Source organism: Podarcis raffonei, chromosome 1, assembly GCF_027172205.1.
Source record: "Podarcis raffonei isolate rPodRaf1 chromosome 1, rPodRaf1.pri, whole genome shotgun sequence".
Taxonomy (NCBI): Eukaryota; Metazoa; Chordata; class Lepidosauria; order Squamata; family Lacertidae; genus Podarcis; species Podarcis raffonei.
In genome coordinates this window covers 113,404,853-113,423,493 of record NC_070602.1, presented here as the reverse complement: position 1 = coordinate 113,423,493, position 18,641 = coordinate 113,404,853, and the positions used below count along the sequence as shown (strand labels likewise).

The following is an 18,641-nucleotide window of genomic DNA, read 5'->3' as shown; positions in this document are numbered from 1 at the left end:
AAACTAATAAACATCCAGCAATCTTTGGTTATTTTAGTCCTAATTCAAATGACATATCCAATCTTGCCCCAAATATGCTGAAAACATCTAAGACACTGTTCTGTTTCAACTAGAAGAGAACTCTGGTATTGGCCCTCGCTGAACTACAGGTTTTTAAGATCTAAAGAAAAATAAAATGTTATCTGCTGTGTAGGCCAGCTTTAAAAAATTGTCATCTATTCTCAACTGCATTCCCAAGAGCAGAACTTGATCCATTAACAGATTTTTAACATAGTTTATGCTTATTTCCTTCAGATTTGATGAAACCAAAGTCTCACATTAGTTTTCTGAACTTTTTTGAAGCTCTGAATGTGAACAATGTGGGATTATCAGGTGTAAGCATACACAACTGAGTTCTGTAATGTCTAAATTCTAAGCAGCAGGTTGCAGTTTTCTCATCAAAACAAATAAAAAACCACTATCAATGTTGTTCTGCAGTACAAACACATACAGGGGATTTGTTATTTCTGACGTGAAACCTTTTAACGTCTGTATCATAATTGGAAAATCACCTAAAGAACGAAAACTAAGGAATGTGTAGCACTTTTAAAGAACATAAATAAAATTTACAAACAAGTTTGTAAAGCACTAATATTTCAGTAAAACAAACTGCTTGACTGTTTTATTATCAAAATAAACTACATTTGATTGCTCCTGGAGTCAAAAACCTGTAAGCAGCGATCATAAAAAGATGGGTTACTGGAAACATTCAAAATTCCAATGATGTTTACAAGTACTTTGTACAAAAAGTCCTTTAAAGATGTTCCGTATGTTGCAAAAAATACAGCTTTCACCACAAGGCAGAAGCATTTGCATTTCAAAAGCAGTCTACTAGAGTCATTTGCGCCTATGTGGGGAATCGCCCCTGTGCTTTCGCCTGCCCTCATCTCTCCTCGACTCTTTAAATTGGTCCGGATATTGCCTGGGCTCATCCAGCCTGGGATTGGGATAGTTACGGGGTCTCTCTCTAGACTTTGATCTGTCTTTCCTCCGTCTGTGGAGTTCACCATCCTTATCACGGCGACTGTCCCTCCCTTCGTTATCAGAAAAAGAATTCTGCCTTTCGGCCCTCTTCTTCTTAGATTGGCTACTTTTGCTTTCGGAAGGCGTATTTCTTTCCTGATCCCTGTCCTTTCCACCACAGTAGGTGTTCCTGTCAGCGGAATAATCTCTATCATGGGAGAGTTTCTGTGATGCATCATCTCTCCGACTTAAGTCTCTTGAATTCCTGTCAGCATTCCTCTCAGCACCGTTTTCCCTCTCAGGCTGCCTCTTCTCTTTTTTCCTGTCAAGCTGTTTCTTTCGACTTCCTTGCTTTCTCTTGGCGTCTCTGTCCAATGCTTTCTTCTTCTGTGATTTCCGCTTTCTCGCATCTGAAAGGATCATAAACAGAATTTACCCTTTTAATATATTCACATTCCTTTATTCGCACGTCAAAATATATTGGCTTCATTTAAAGAACCTACAGCAGGCTTCCTCAACCGTGGCCCTCCAGATGTTGAGACTACAATTCCCATCTTCCCCAACCACTGCTCCTTCTAGCTATGGATCATGGGAGTTGTAGGCCAAAAACATCTGGAGGGCCGAGGTTGAGGAAGCCTGACCTACAGTAAGGGGAAGGACCACCCCACTGCAACAAAGACATTTAAGCCATTCTGAGGGGTCTCTCAACTCTCTGGAGCAAACTGAGCTGCAGACAGAAATAAACCTAAATAGACAACAAGGAATATTTTCTTCTCATGCAGTGAGACCTTTCGATCCAAGCTACAGAAAATTTTACAGATACTTTGACAATCATATTATCAAGTTGTGCTCTGGGTACTGAGCCTGAGTTAGTAACCGTGGATGTGTTCATTTCCTTCTCTTTGCTGAAGTTTTTTTCCAAAACTTGTGGGAGATATTTAGCTTGCTCTGTTATTTGGACAACCACTCAGAGAAAAAGAGAGAGAAATCTATGTAATGTCAACATTGCTCATACTACTATTTTCTACAGACTTTATTAGATTTTAAAAGTCAGGAAAGACAGTTCAATTCAGCTCCATTTTACTTTCCTCTCAAAATCCAGAGGGCCAAATTATTTGGACTACTTAAAAATAATGTTATTCCCCATCTGTGTACTGGCTTCATTTATACATTTAGATCAGTAAACGGGTAGGGAAGGGGGGGGGATATTTATCATGGGAACTGGAATTCTAGACCATGTAAAAAGTATCTTAGGAGACACATATTCTTTACCTTTACTCAAGTTCTTAGTACTCAAGGTAACTTCTGTGCTGCAACATGAGCCCTTGCATGTGCCCTAGACTAATGGATGTGCATGCAGTTCTTTCTTTGTACTATTTTAAGAATTTGCAACTAGAAATTGGGACTTAAAATATGAGCTGCCAAGGTATATTCACCATCAGCAATAATATGCTAAACAGACTCGCTGTTGGGACGAAAAGATGACTACACAGCACATCACTGAAAACTGACCGTACTTCTTCCTACTGCATGTATTGTACAACATGCTGACCAGATTCGTCTTCCTGTCTTTAGATAACAAGGAATTGGCTGATCTGTCTTCAGTGGCAAAAAAGCCCTCCTTGAAGTGGACAGTTATGCCAAAATGTTAAGCCACCTGCCTTTGGAGGATCTGGAGTGGGGGAAAGGGGGAGCAGAAATTTCTCCTTATATGAGCAGAAAGAGTCTCACAATACTTTGGATCAAAATCACCATACCTCATATACATTGCCTCTATGGTCCTTGCAACGAAGCAGTAAGGTATTGTTATCCCCCTATCACAGACATAACTTGCCTAGAATCGTCCAGTGATAAAGTAAGATGTGCTGGGCTTCCTATGCATGTTCTTAACTTCTATACTATACCAATAAAATGAGCAGTTCCTGACCATAATGCTCTCAACACAGCAGCTTTAATGCTGTGTTGTGATATGATGAATTAAGTTGTCAGTAACTGTCCCATGGTCTGACTTTTAACTGAAAGTTACAATGGAGTTTCAAAAGGGTGATGATCCTTCAAATTACAGTGGTACCTCGGGTTACATACGCTTCAGGTTACAAACACTTCAGGTTAGACTCCGCTAACCCAGAAATAGTACTTCAGGTTAAGAACTTTGCTTCAGGATGAGAACAGAAATCGCGCAATGGCGCAGCAGCAGCGGCAGGCCCCATTAACTAAAGTGGTACCTCAGGTTAAGAACAGTTTCAGGTTAAGAACGGACCTTCGGAACCAATTAAGTACATAACCAGAGGTACCACTGTATTTATTTTCAGTCGTTTGACCTCTCAAATTTAAGTCTTCGATTTTCCCTTGATTGTAGGACTGTAAGTTAATTTTAGTGCAGTTTTGTCCCTGCCCACCCAACCTTATGCTGGAGTACAAATTTAACATGCTGGGCATTTTGAGAAGTAATTCAATGTGGTTTGGAGACACTGGGATTTTAAAGGAGATACATTAAGGAAAGCCCAGTGGCATTTGTATAGAGGCATATAGCAAACTTAAGTATCTGTTAAAATATAAAGACCTGCATTCCCCTTTACAAAAAGATACAGTAGGGTAAGACCAATGAAGCTTTAGCACAATAGTCAAGTTTTATAGTAGTATCTTCTTGAGTTTTCTGGTACAACCCTGAGGTCTGAATGTTGCTGAAAACAAAGTTTTGACTCCCACTACTACTGCTAGATAGACATTCTAGATATCCTCTGCCAGACATTCTGGAAGCACTCCTCTAAAATAATGCAACATCTTCATTGTTGCAGAATTACACGAAGATAAAAAGTACAATTTGAACAGCAGCAAACTACTAGCCTGAAGTTCTCTTCACAAAACTTTGCAAGTAAAATAGAAGCTGACTCTTGCATCAAACAGTCTAAGTACCCCTGGCTTTTCATCATTTTGGCAATATTTCTGCTTGTGGTGTACAAAAAATGAAAGAAATCGTAACAATTCAGAGCGTACCGCTGAGACTATCAAATCATTTCATTAGGGTATCTTTTTTTCCCCTCCAATGGGAGAAAGGATAAAACATTAGAAGAGAACGTATTAAATTAAAACCGAACAGCAAAAAGAAAGAAAGAAAGCCCTGTGCACTCTAGCAGAATCCGTTAATTTCTCACCAAGGACCTCCCTGGTTCCCATCTTGCTGCAGCTGTCTATGCAGAAGCCATCTGGCTCTCTGCTGAAATGCCACTTCCCTGACCCCGCTTCCATTCTGCCTTCCTTTACTGCTCTGGTGTTACTGATGAGTTGCCTGGTAATAGCAATAAAAAGCAAACGCCGCAAATTACAGAGGGCTGCTTTTCATGCATTCATAACCTACACTGGGTTTTTGTGAATCAGAAGACTTCTGCTTTTAAAACCCACCGATAAATCTAATTTATTTTAAGTCAGCATGCTTCTTGCCTGCATAAGCTCATGCTGGGCGATCATCTGCTCTCACAGCTAACTGCGTGCGTGATCCAGACTGGGCTAGCAGGCATTATTGGACTTAATAAGGTTCAACTATATAATTCATATCAACTAGTTGGAATGAAAAGTCAGTAGAAACACTCGCTCAAAAATACTAATTATAGAATGGAAGTTACTAGATATACTGTGCTGCTGTCAGCAAAAGTACCTTGGACCCAGAAAGAAAAACACAATACAAGCTGTTTTACGTTCAATCATAATAATGGTAGAATGCTACCATAAATATTTTCTGCTTTGGATACACATATCTGACACACACATACACAGCAACAGAGAAAGAGCTGCTTATTGTTTGTTAAACTGACAAAACAGGCGGAGAAAATAACTTGTTTACACACCGGCACTGCCTAAGGCGGGGAGAGAGGATTTAAAGGTGACCCTTTAGCTCCAAACACACTATGGTCCACATTGGTAGTTCAGTATCTCACTGCTATACAGCTTGAAGTGAGTTCTTCTGCGTCACTATGATACGATGGCCATGCAATAGGCTTGTTTGGCTGCCTATTACAAGACACGACATGAGCCATTCTAATTATCCAGGTGCTCACATTTTGAAACCTTCAATTGTGCAAATGAGTCAGATCCGGTTTTTCTGCAGACTAGCCACTCACAAGTACGCTCAAGCTGCAATTCCAAACACACCTACTAGGGACTATGACCCATTTAAACACAGCAGGGCTTACCCTGGGATAACACTTTTTTTCCAAACAAGGAAAGGGCTAGTTATCAATATTTCTTTCTTTCTTTTTACCATGTATCCATTTCATTTTCAAGCTAACAACTCCATGTGTAAATAATTATGAAAATAATGCATCATAAATCACTCTCCCAACAAGGTGATCTGACTTGCTGAAACCACACGGGGCTGTGGTTGAAATGCAAACATTTGTATTTGCCTAGATTTAAAACGTGGGCGTTGTTTTGCAATAAAATACCTAACATTATCCAGATTAGGGAAAGAGTTATACGTGCCGTTTTCAGGCTGACAATGCATTGTTGAAAAGACTCCTGCAAGTTTCAAATAGCTAAAATCAACAGCACACAGGAACTAATAAATGAGTAAATAGACGCTGCTATTTTTTTCCTCAGGTAATGTGCACCAGGGCAAGCAGAGTAAAAAGAAAAGGAAAAAAAGGTGGAACTGAGTACCAGAGTCACTGCTGCGCTCACTGTCAGATGATGATTCACTTTCACTGGAGGACTCTGAACTGCTGCTGCTGCTGCTGTCGCTACTGTCATCCTCTGAACCGGACGAATCAGATTCCGAAGATGAAGACGAATCTGAGGACTCCACATCTTGCTTCTGCGTCATGATAATTTTTGGTGCATTCTTCAGGTGTTCACGTAACTCATCGCTAGTTAAAACACATTTAGCACGTTATAATTTAATTGGCTGGTGCAAAGGCAAAGCGTTACTTCTCTCAGCTGTGTGTCCCAAATGTGAACTTGTTTGTTTTTGCTTCACAAAACTGACCCAGGTACCACTGAGCCAGTCCCTATCTGCAAAGCCCCACCCTCTGCTCTGTGAAGCCCCATCCCACCATCTGTTTCTTTTTGAGATGACGAAATATGGTACCGGGGTGTGGACTGGATTATATGACACCTGCCACTGATTTGTCCTGCAGACATGGCGTACGATGTGGTCTGCAGACATGGACTGAGAACTCCCCCCCCCCATTCAATACGCCTACATGTCTACGTGTGTTTGAAAAGGACCTGGGCAGGTAGTGCCGGTTACACTGGCCATTTCCACACTCTGGGGGAGTCCCTGTGATATCAATCGCACAATCTGGGTTATGCACATTGGATTTTACACATGCAGGCCATAGCTGAACAATGTGCCTCTGTGCAGACATCAAAGGCAGGGAAGGCAGAGAAGAAGTCTGTAATCTACCTAGCATGTATATGGGCCAGTTCATGGAACTGTTAACATCTCGCTGTTAACCCTGACTGCTTTTATTGTGTAACAAAATGGATTTCCTTACGTCAGTCCTCCAAGACCAATCGAAGTGAAGAAATTGATGGCGAATCTAGTATTTCTTGGGTTATCCCGAGGTAGCAAACCTTCAAAGAACGGCTGCAGAGTTCTGTTAAAGATGAAACATGGCAACAATACTTTAAAATGCTGGATAGCTGTAAACTAAAAATATACATTCAATTTTGATCCAGAGGCGATTTAGAAATGTCATTAAAAAAAATATTCTGAGCTACTTTAATTCTGAAAGAAGCAAAAACAGGATGGTTCTATTTATGCAGCAGTACACATACAGATAGAATCTATGGCCCTTTTAAAATGTAAACATATATTAAAGTGCCAGAGATTTAAGGCAACTAGGTCCCTAGACAACTAACTGTCTCTCATATCAAACTTAAAACAATTAGGGATAATAAAAGTTAATTCTGTAAGTCCAAAAATAATGGGCCTGGATCAATATATTTCTCTTTACTACAATAAGTAATGTCAAGCTAGCCAATAGATCAGCTCTGTCCAAAAGAAACAGGTGTTTTGTGATTAAACATTTCAAAATCAATATTGCACAGCAAGGCTATCTCTAATTTACCATGTACCTAAACAAGTCTTAAAATCTTTGACAGTTGCTCTAATTTGAGAATTGCTATAAAGATATATATATCTATATATATTGATGTGCTTGGGCTCGGGGAAGTTGCCCATGTTTCCCCCCAAAGCATTGAGCGCTGAAACAAAACATGCATTTAAACATTCTGAAATTAAGAATGATATTCATCTACCAGTCTTAAGACAGTACTGGTCAATAATGCAAGAACTGTTAGTATCTACCCATTTTGCTCAATCAAAACTCCTCTGCATTTTTCAACTGTCCAAATTTCTACACTAACAAATGTTGGCTCTTCATATCATTTTGCATCTCATTCTTTGGGACCAACACAGGAACAAGACGGTTAGATTCATCATAATTTACAACCTTTTAAAAAGATGCTTCCATAAAAAAAAGAGTTTTGCCAGGAATTTAATGAAAGGTTTGGAACATGGGTTACCATGAACGTATGAAGTGAAGGGTGCAGATGGGGAAAAAATAAAAACAAGAGGCCAACTAAAAGTAGATGGTCTGGCAGTGGGAGGGGAAAAAATGAGGTAGATGAAGTGATGGCTATTGTGCTTCTCCAGAATGTTGATGTGTTGATGTGCTGTTTTTTGACACAAGATCAGTGGTAAATGCCAGGCATTTGTGAGTTAATTAAAGATGAGGCTAGTCTAGTAATTGCGGTCTGGTCATAAATATGGGTGAGCCAGAATCTAGATTCCACTGAAATAATGATGGCTTGGAGGATGTGTGGTTCTCTCTTGAGGTAGTATTTGGAGTCTGGGTTCCATCTGGTTTGGGGAGGCTGTTAGGAAATTTTTAGCATGTATTAGGTTTTTCACCTGTCTTATTTTTAAGGGGGTGTTTTCCATATTTCACTCTACTTCTCTATGTCTGTCTTATGTCATACTAAAGAATATCACATCCTGCCCATTTTCTGATGAACACAAGTATATTATGAGTCTCAAAAACAAAGCCAGCCACGGATCTCCTACTTTTGAAAACTTTGATAACTCTATGGTAGTTACCGCTGCAAAGCAATCTTTTGAACAAAATGTGGGGTAGCCCCTAATAAGCAAAGGATTTTAGGTACAGGGGTACCTCTGGATGCGAACGGGATCCGTTCTGGAGCCCCGTTCGTATCCTGAAGCGAACGCTACCTGCGTCTGCGCATGCCGCGATTTGCCACTTCTGCGCATGCATGTGACATCATCTTGAGCGTCTGCGCATGTGCGAGCGGCGAGACCTGGAAGTAATGTGCTCCGTTACTTCTGGGTCGCCGCGGAGCGTAATCTGAAAATGCTCAACCTGAAGCGACTTTAACCCGAGGTATGACTGTATACTAAACAGCACATAAGACCATAAATTTGTGTTATCACCATGGAAAGATTTAGTTTTGGGGGAGAGGCAAGAGATGGGACCACAGACCCCCTGGGTGCGTTCTGCAGACCCCCCAGGGATCCCCAGACCCCTAATTGGGAACCACTGCTTTAGGGCTTTACAAATAAATTTGAGACCCTTAAGCAGGCATGGTGGTGAAAGGGCTGCCCGTGCAAGCTGTTAAACACCAGTGTTATGTGGTGGCAGCAGCCTGACCTTTGTCAACACTACAGCCACAGCATTTTGTGCCAACCAGAGTTTCCCAATCAGTCCCAAGGGTAGCTCCACCTAGAGTGCTTTGCAGGAATCAAGTCTTCAGGTCACCAATGCATCAATCGGCTCCAAAGGATTACAGTGAACAGGGCTTGCTCACATCAAGACACTGTAAAACTAGCTTGCAGTGTGAAGCTTCTACTTACTCATCTTTCAATCTTGCATTAAGATTAGGAAGTCCCATATATTCACTGAGTCCCTGGAAGAAGATTTTAACAAAAATCCTACTGGAGGACGTTGTAGTTTCTTCGCTTAGCGTTATGCATTCAAGAACCTACAAGTCAAAGTAATAGTGGGTTAATGCTAAACATCCTCTCCCCCACTTTAAAACAATCTAGTTTATTATTTGTTCCCCAAATAGTAAGTTCTAGACTTGGCGCCAGCTGACAGAGACAACTTTGGCCTATTCTTCCCTCCACTTGTGACCTCACAGTACCAGCCCCTACATGGTTCTGGAATGCTGGGGGACTGAGGGAAGAGGCAGGGGGAGTTGGGAAATTGCCTAGTGGGATTCCTCCAGATTAAAAGCCTTATCTGGACAAGAGGCATCTTTCTGCCTAGAGACGGCGATGCCTGGATCTGGCACACATGCGTGGTCTTTCTTTTAAATAACAAATTCATACAAACTTCAGATGACTTCGCAGCTGCCATCACATAGCTTTGACACTTTCCGTTCATTTAACATCCGGTCTCAATTCCAAACAGTTTATCTGAACTTTTTGCTGAAATGAGGCTTCAAAGCTCTCACCTGTCAGTGCCAAAACAAACCTGGCGCTCAGCTCAGGGTATGACTTCTGGCAGATCCCACCTACATTTTTAAGTGTTGCAAGACAGATCAATTTTGCCTTTTCAGAAAGCAAATGGACAACCCATGCCTAGAAGCATTTTCTACTCACACTCCACGGAAGCGAATCCGTATATAAAAGATGGGCAAACATCTTTGCAACGTTCCTCAACTTGTTTGTTTCCAGCCGGTGTATCGTGTCATACTGCTCTTTGAAAATGGCTTCAAATGCTTCCATGTATTCTTTTTTCAACATACAGAAGCGCTGAAAATGCAGGACACAGTTAAGAAGGGGAAAGAAAGAGTTTAGAAACTGAATATAGAAGTATGGCGGACCAAAACAGGAAAACAATGAAGAGACTGTATAAATCTTAATTTTCAAATATTGGCTTGGGTCCTAAAGCTCCTTGGGGGCAAAGCAAAGACACTTCTGCCCCATGTCTGGGGTGGGGCTTTGCAAGGTTATGGGGAACACGAATGAATGGGAAAGTCAGTAAATTGCAGGTGGACAGCAGTGCCTTCCTTTCAAGCAGCAAGTGGGGAGCCTCAGGCCTAAGACCTAATGCATTGCTGTCCTCCATGCTTCTCTATTCAGAGAAAACACTTCAAACTCCTATAGAAATAGTGCTGAAAAAAATGGCTTGGATCCTAATTTCCTTTCGATGGATGGCACAGAATTCCACACTAGTTAAAGATGAGCTTCTTATAGTTTTGTAGGTTAGGTAAAGGGACCCCTGACCATTACGTCCAGTCGTGGCTGACTCTGGGGTTGTGCCGCTCATCTCACTTTATTGGCCGAGGGAGCCGGCGTACAGCTTCCGGGTCATGTGGCCAGCATGACTAAGCCGCTTCTGGTGAACCAGAGCAGCACACGGAAACGCCATTTACCTTCCCGCCGGAGCGGTACCTCTTTATCTACTTGCACTTTGAACTGCTAGGTTGGCAGGAGCAGGGACCGAGCAACGGGAGCTCACCCCGTCGTGGGGATTCGAACCGCCGACCTTCTGATTGACAAGTCCTAGGCTCTGTGGTTTAACCCACAGCGCCACCTGCGTTCCTTTTATAGTTTTGTAGACTCCCCCAAATAAAAATCAGGTTTTGAGTTTTTAAATGCTTTAAAGTTCACGGTTGCTAAGGGAAGGCTTGAAAACAATGGAGAAAACCTTAACAGTAATCTAGTTCAGGGTGGTCTCTAGGTCTTTTTTTGCAGCCCTCGGCAACGTTGGACACCTGCCCCAGCCCTCCCAACCCCTTCCCAAAGCCTAGTTAGCACTTTCCCAGCTTTGGAAAGGCAGTGGGAGGATCCTGTGGAGCCCTCAGGCCTCCTGCCGAAGCCAGTGCCTTGCTTAGTTGACTACGGGAACACAGCATAAGGGGTGGGGCATCAAATTTTGGGCTCCCTCCCTACTCCCAGCACAACAAAGCAGTGTGTGGCCCATGGGTTCTGTGTTGAAGAGCTCTTGCCGCCACTTGGTAGGAAAAGCTGGGCTGCCCTGATCTAGTTCAGCTCCCTGGAAGCCAATGTCAGCTAGCCGGCCCGACTTGGAAACAAAAAGGAAAAAATGCAACACATCTTGGCTAGCTTTTCTATCATGTGATTTCCCAACTAATCCTGAAAAGAAATGTGTCCCTTGAATATCTGGCGTAACAAAAACACTTCTGCTTAACTAACCTCGTCCTGCTAGATTTCAATAAAAGGTTGCACATGAATGGTGCGCCAATCTACCAGATTTATGCAGTCTGTTCTATGGGATGAACATGCTTATTTAAGGACTGAGATGCACACTCTTGATTCAGTGCTCGATGCATGAGCGGATGCTAGCCTGAGCCGAGGTGAAATTCAGCAGTATCCATGTTCTTCTGCCTGTGATATTTGATCTACGACGGCTCAACCTTGCATTCTGCAAACGCTGAAACTGCATTTGTAAACCAGCCCTTTTTGCAGGGTGCTGAATGGGATGTTTGTGCATTATGTGTGCCATCTACGGAACAAGCAACTCACCCCAGCCAGTAAACCAAAGAATTTCTCGTATGTCCTCTGCTGAGCGCAACAGTCAAGGATCATGTTGCACAATTCTTTCTATTGGGAGGAGGAGGAAAAACTCATAAAATCCTATGTATCAACTGAAATTAATTACAGTACTTATCTTCTATTTTTTTAAAATAATAATATTGCAGCAACACATACTGAAAATAGGAAGCCAGAGATTTATTTGCACACCTAATAAAAGTGTGAAATACATTAGAAACACAACACATTAGAAATAAATTATAGGTTAAATGACAACGCTGCAGGATTCAATAATAGCAATTCTACGTATATCAACCTACCCTGACTTACTTTCAGAACAGAAAATCACTCTTAAAAGGGATTTTTTTAAAAATCTAATCTTCCACTAGTAAAGGATTACGACCTAGCCTTTTTATTCTTTTTGCTACAATATGGCGTACTGAAACATTTCTCTTCAACACACTGTGTTGACAGAACACAAGCCGGTTTTACAGTTACTCTATATCAAACAAGACCAAAACCAAAAATATATTCAGAAAGAGACTGTTACTTTGTGGTGGTGGTGGAGAGGGCAAACTAATCCGTCTCTTAAAAGCTTTCTTTTCTAATATATGTCATTAGTTTAATATATCAGGGCGCATATTAACTTTCTTACATTGTTTTATTATAGTAATGTTGCAGTCAATCAGTTTCCATACAATAAAACAGGGCAAAGTGCTGATGTTGTTACTGGTGGAGTCAGCATGACTTGTAGAACAAATTACTTTCTGCTCCCTTAACTGCAGTTACAACATTTTAATATCCCCTGTGGGTTAAAGTAATTAAATATTTTAACATTTTAATTAAATATTACAATGATTCCTAGCAGAATATCTCGAGTAGCCACGTGCAGGAAAACAAATTTGCCTATAAAGACACTCCTTCTCCACCTTCCAAAAGGAGGAGAGGCTGGGACCAAAGTGCCCGTCTTCAAGATTAAACGTTAACATGTTTTTAATTACTGTATATGATGGAAGGCAGGGATTCAGTGGCAGCTTCAAAGCTGAATAGCCATTTAGGTTTTTAAACCTTTTTGCAAAAGCAGCACTAGAATTTTCACAGTTGAGTCCTCAACCCTTTATTACTGTGCTTTGCTTTCTTCAAGTTGGGCTTTGTTTAAAACTTGCCATTTAGGTTTTCAAACCATTTTTGTAAATTCAGTATTAGTAACTGTACTTTTGAGTTCTCTATCCTTTATTACTGCACTTTGCTTTACCTAGGTCGAGCTAGGATTATAATACTTCAGAATTTTGGGGGGTTCTACCCTTTTTTTGAATTTTGGTCATTTAAAGTTTATGATTTTTCTATTTCCTTCTGAGGAAACGGAATAGTTCTGTGAAACGAGCCTTATGGTGAAGATACCCAAAGCTGCCTATAAACAAATTACGGGGTTCTCTCCTGCTGTTTCTAATATTAATAACTGACTAGTAATCTATTAATTAAAATGGATCTACTCTTGAGTATAACTTAGCCGGCTATATCCCCCCCCCAAAAAAAAATTAGAATCACAGAGACCCTCCAAAGGTCATCTAGTTCAACCCCCTGCAATGCAGGAATCTCAACTAAAGCATCCATGACAGATGGCCATCCAACCTCTGGTTAAAGGCTGAGCACTGTGTTTATCCCAGCTGGACAACTAAAAAAGAATTATCAACAAAAGAACAGTCTTGTGGCACCTTAAAACATAAGTTAATTATAAGTACTATAAATGTCTTGATTTCTTTAGGTGCAACAAGATTCTTTCATCGTTGCCAGTTTTTCTGCAGAAGATCAACACATCTCAAGGCAGCTGACGCAGAAACAGGTAACGGAGTTGCAAATTCCGAAGAGCGTGGGCAGAAGATGCAGAGGGTTTTACAACTGCAGATCTTCCACCATTTCTAAATTCTGCCTCTCAAGTTTTAATCCAAAGTCACCACCACCTGCTTCTATTTACCCTGAAGGCTTTTTACCACCAGATCGCTTCTCTCTCTCTAGGCATCAAGGATGCTCCTCAGATGAAAGCAGACAAAATTGTCAAAGGCAATCTTCTAACAGCATCTGGTTCCTTGGCAAAGTTTGCAGGCAACCGTGTTGGCTCCCTCTCATCTGCTTAGTTCTGCTGACCATTTTCTTACAGTATATATATATATATATTTATTTAAAAGCAACCTGATTCTCCATTTGAGACTAATTGGTGCAAAACAGAACCAGGCTGCCACCCCCTTCCCTGCACTTGCTAATCAGACTTAACATTTTTAGCAATTCACTGAGAAGGAACTATTTTTAATCTATTGAATTTGTAGGGTCAGCAGTGATGAGACGCGGTTGCGTAAGAGTATTTTATGCAAAAAAGTAAAATGTATAAAATTAAAGCTTAGGCAGAATCATCATGGCACAATCTTATATCACAGTATGCCTAGTCACGTATATTTGCAAAACAAAAGGCTGGAATGATTTAAGTTGGATTGATCAGACTTGACTCTAGATTAAAAGACCTGTTTTCTTTGTGCTGCCATGGCCTGGGGCTACCAGAATAGCTCTAATGCACAGATGGCCCTTTCAATTGTGGAAGAGTGATCATAGTCCCTCATCTTTAAAATAAACTCCATTTTTAATATTAATGTTGTATTGAATAGTTTAGGTTCTATCAGTACAGCGAGAAAAAAAAAAGGAAGCTAAAATAAAACCGGAATTGGGGCAGAGTGCAACTGTTAGGGGGAGACATTCATAGGTTTTGTTCATTTACAGAGTTCAGGGTAGGCTTGCCACGTAGTTTGGAAAGTATTTAATTTCTCTGTAGCTAGTTCACATAAGGCAAACTCCCATACATGACTCTTTTTCTCCTCCACCACTTTTCAAGATGTTTGAGGTGGTCCTGCCACCACTTATAGGGAAGTGCCTAACATGTCCCTGATCAACTAGAAACACGTTGCGCTTTCAATGGCAGAAAGTTCTACTGCAAAAGAGAGTAATGGTTATGCCGTCAGAAATGAATTTAGAAGGATGCTTACAAAAATAAGTGGGAAGTGGCAAGACATGGGGATAGAAAAGGGTACAGATTTTGCAGTGTGCAGTCCTAAAATCCAGCCTGATTTGGACACAGCATAAAGTCTTGGTTTAATGCTATGTAAATGAGCAGGCATGAGACTTGAAGTTGTGTGGTCCCTCTCCCATCTAGCAAAGCCGTAAAGAGAATGGAAGCATCCACGTTCCGTTTTCCACCAACAGCGGTTTATCGCTGCAGCCCAAATGGGCAAACTGCGGATGATTTAAAGTAACGATTTACTAACATGTCATGATGATAAGAAACGGCAGGCTCCTGCTTTGTTCTAATAGACCATGGTTTATTATGCTTCAGGTGTGCAACAATAAACTGCAGTTAATAAGGAAAATGGAAAGTAGGTGCTTCCAGTGCCTTCCTCATGGCTGATACCAGATGATAGGCGAGTTTCACCCTGAGGTTTTGCTCTCATGTGGAAGAACTATGAAATGGGCTACTCGTTCATAAAGGGGGAAAAGGCCAAGGAAGAACCGGGCACCTCTCTTCCCCCATGATGAGTGTGGAGACGGTCTGTCAAGCGCCATGAAATCTCCAGGCTTCCTACAGGCATCTGGTTGGCCATTGTGAGAACAGGATAATAGACTAGATGGGCCACTGGCTCAATTTATGTTCCGGTATATGTGTGCATCTCCTGACCCACCAGGAGGGCACAAAGAAAGTATGCACATGTTCCAAAGGGGGAACTTTCACAACTCCGGTTTTCTTCCCTTTCTCTCTTTCCTCCATGTTGTTGTTGTTGTTTAGTTGTTTAGTCATGTCCGACTCTTCGTGACCTAATGGACCAGAGCACACCAGGCACTCCTGTCTTTGCCCATGGAGTTTTCTTGGCAGGGATACTGGAGTGGCTTGCCAGTTCCTGTTCCAGGTGGATCACGTTTGGTCAAAACTCTCCACTATGACCTGTCCATCTTGGGTGGCCCTGCACAGCACAGCTCATAGCTTCTCTGAATTATTTAAGCCCCTTCGCCACAGCAAGGCAGTGATCCATGAAGGTGAAAACCTCCATAGGACCATTTAATACTTGTTTCAGCAAAACAACACACACAGTTCAACTTTGTCGGACTATTTTCTTTTGCACTCAGAACTGCTCAGCTGCAGTGTTTCTCGTTCAACTGCATTTCAGCACAGCAAACATTTTAAAGCACAGAACCTTATTTATTCCATTCTGAGAGGATGTTAGGAGTATGAAGGAAAACCAACAATGTTAGCGACCAAAATTTGCTTTACATTTGTACCTTGGTTCTCAAATGGAATCCGTTCTGGAAGTCCGTTCGGCTTTCGAAAACAAAGGCACAGCTTCAGATTGGCTGCAGGAGCCATGGAAGCCGCGTCGGACGTTCAGCTTCAAAAAACAGTTTGCAAATCGGAACAGTCCCTTCTGGGTTTGTGGCATTCGGGAGCCAAAACATTCAAGAACTAAGCTGTTCGAAAACCAAGGTATGACTGTACTATAAATACTAGAATCATCACCATCATCCTCTGGAAGAAACGGCTTTACAATGGTACCTCGGGTTACATACGCTTCAGGTTACAGACTCCGCTTACCCAGAAATATTACCTTGGGTTAAGAACTTTGCTTCGGGATGAGAACAGAAATCGGGCTCCGGCGGCGCGGCAGCAGCAGGAGGCCCCATTAGCTAAAGTGGTGCTTCAGGTTAAGAACAGTTTCAGGTTAAGAACGGCCCTCCAGAACGAATTAAGTATGTAACCAGAGGTACCACTTTATTTGCATTTTAGCTGATCTGCTATGCATTATCCAGTATACTCTATGATTAGTTACGTCAATATCTGAATGAGGGGGGTGGGGAAAGATGCTTATTCTAGAAATGGGAAAGAAAAAAAAAAGGAATTAGGAAGACTTACTGTCTGGCTTTCAGGAAAATCCATCTTCAGCAATTTATGAGCACATTCTTCAAAGTCTAAACTGTAAAAGGGAGGGGGGAATTTGTCTCCAGAACCACAGCAGCTTAAAACATTTCTATGCTGACAACAGTATTTTCTGCATTAGAAAGCCTAAATATTTTGTGCCTGAAACAGGCTTTGTTGAAATACCCAAGCAATACTGGGTTCAGCTAGTCTTCCAGGCTGAGAATTAAATCGGCTGTCCTTCAGTGTTTTGGGGTGTGAGAATCCAAAATCTCCCTCCATTTCACTCATCAGACATAATCCCAACAATCATCATTGCTCCATGGACGTTAGATCTAATGGATGCTAACATGTGCACAGTTGCAAGAAGTTCATTAAAAAGAAAACTGTACTGATCTGTACTGTTACAGATGGCAACTGAAAGTCCACCACAGCATAAAAAAATTAAAATCTGTTATTTTATTTAAAAAAGTATAAAGAATGCAGCAGACTTTTAATCTTTTTCAGTGTTGAAAAAAATGTATTTTAGCCATTTCACATTTTTATATGAACTATGTCCAAAATCAATAATTTTCAGACAGTTTAAAAACAAGGTGACTCCCATTCGTGAGTCACGGTTGCTATAACATCATGTTAAACAGAAAGCAGAAAGTCTAGCAATTAAACAAATGAGAACATGATGTCCTTCTTTGAAAAATCTTAAAATGTTGTTTCAGAATGTCCTCCCACAGAAAGTATTAATATTTGATGAAAGGGGGACACTATAAACAACCTGTCAATTAACAATGTTTCCTTACACTAAGCAAACCTCTTCAGTGTTCCTTCTCTCCCTCTTACACACAGACAGACAGAAAGACAGAGATAACACTAAATCATCGTTTAGTACGAGGTGGAGGAGCCTGAAAGGGCTTGAGCAAAGCACCCCATTTATATTTTTCTCTCCACATCTGCACCCCCAAATCCCATGGGACTAGAAAGAGAACTTTGCCAGAGTTAGTTTCATTTTTAAAGGAATCCTGAGCATTAAGTTCAAACAAGGGGATGCCTGGTTTGAAACAAACTCTGGCTACTTTAAAAAGCCAGCTTCATGACCCAAGATCTGAAATTGGATAATGACTAGTGCTAGTTCTAAAGCAGGGTTTGACTGCAAGCCAAGTCACACTTCTTTAAAAAGGGAAACTAAATTCTGACAAGTTTCTCTTCTCAGCTGGGTGGGAGAAGGAGATGTTTAAACAGGCTTGTTTGGGGTCCTCAGCATAGCGCTAAGCCATGGTTCTGCTTTATGTGTGAACAAAGCCATGCCATTTAAACCAGACCATCTCAGTTTTCACCTAGAGATTCATTATAGCAGCATCCATAGCAATGAGAAATACGTTATTCTAAAGATTTAGCTCTAAGAATTCTGCCTCACATGAGCATCTATAACAGGGCGGTCTAATGTGTGGCCCAAGGGCTTTGACAGGGTTCTAGAGTTCTCCCTCCTCCTTCCCAAAGCCTAGTTAGCTCTTTCTCAGCCTTGGGAAGGAGGTGGGAGAGCACTAGAGCTCTGCCAGAGCCTCGTGTCTCCTTCACAAATCCCAGTGCCTCACTTACAGGGCTTTGGGAAGGTAGCACAAAGGCTGGGAGGGGGCCTGCCAAATTTTGGCCTCGCCCCATTCCTGGACGGGACAAAGCCACATGTAGCCCATGGGTTTCATTTCAAAGGACTCTTGCGGCCCCCTTGGTATGAAAAGTTGGGCCGCTCTGATCTAAAACTTGCTAGCTTCCAAAAAGTATTTGCAACCATAGTGCAAGGGAGTCACATTTCAAACAAAAATTATGTTTCATTTTACCTTGACTGAATTGCTAGGTAAATGGTTCGTCGGAAGGAGACCAAGTTGATTTCCGTTTTATCATGGATAGTCACTTTTTGCCCTTGAAGATTCAGAGCAGGGGGAGGGAGGGAGAGAGAGAGAGAGAGAGAGAGAGAGAGAGAGAGAGAGGGAGAGAGACATAGGTTTCATGGTTTTAAAAAATCAGGAATGGTTGTTTACTTCAAGGACTGCTAATATACTACTGAATATGCAAATGCAAATGAACTATTTGTGAAGCAATAAATGGCAGTATTTATTTAATTTCAAGTTAAAAGATAGCAATGAAATTCCAGCACAATAGGCAACCTGACTTAGTGTC

At 41.4% G+C, this 18,641-nt stretch overlaps 1 protein-coding gene across 2 annotated transcripts in view; it reads right to left on the bottom strand.

Moving 5' to 3' along the window:
• Positions 1-633: 633 nt before the first annotated feature.
• The window catches only part of CWC22 (CWC22 spliceosome associated protein homolog), a 35,636-nt gene continuing 17,628 nt past the window's right edge, over positions 634-18,641 (bottom strand). For both annotated transcript variants that reach the window (XM_053409658.1, XM_053409668.1), the window contains exons 13-20: positions 18,302-18,383; positions 16,467-16,527; positions 11,513-11,590; positions 9,623-9,775; positions 8,873-9,000; positions 6,495-6,596; positions 5,659-5,864; positions 634-1,412 (exon numbers count right to left, since the gene is read on the bottom strand). In XM_053409658.1, the coding sequence (XP_053265633.1) occupies positions 877-1,412; positions 5,659-5,864; positions 6,495-6,596; positions 8,873-9,000; positions 9,623-9,775; positions 11,513-11,590; positions 16,467-16,527; positions 18,302-18,383 (1,346 nt within the window). In that variant the 3' untranslated portion in view covers positions 634-876. The remainder of the gene's footprint in view (positions 1,413-5,658; positions 5,865-6,494; positions 6,597-8,872; positions 9,001-9,622; positions 9,776-11,512; positions 11,591-16,466; positions 16,528-18,301; positions 18,384-18,641) is intronic.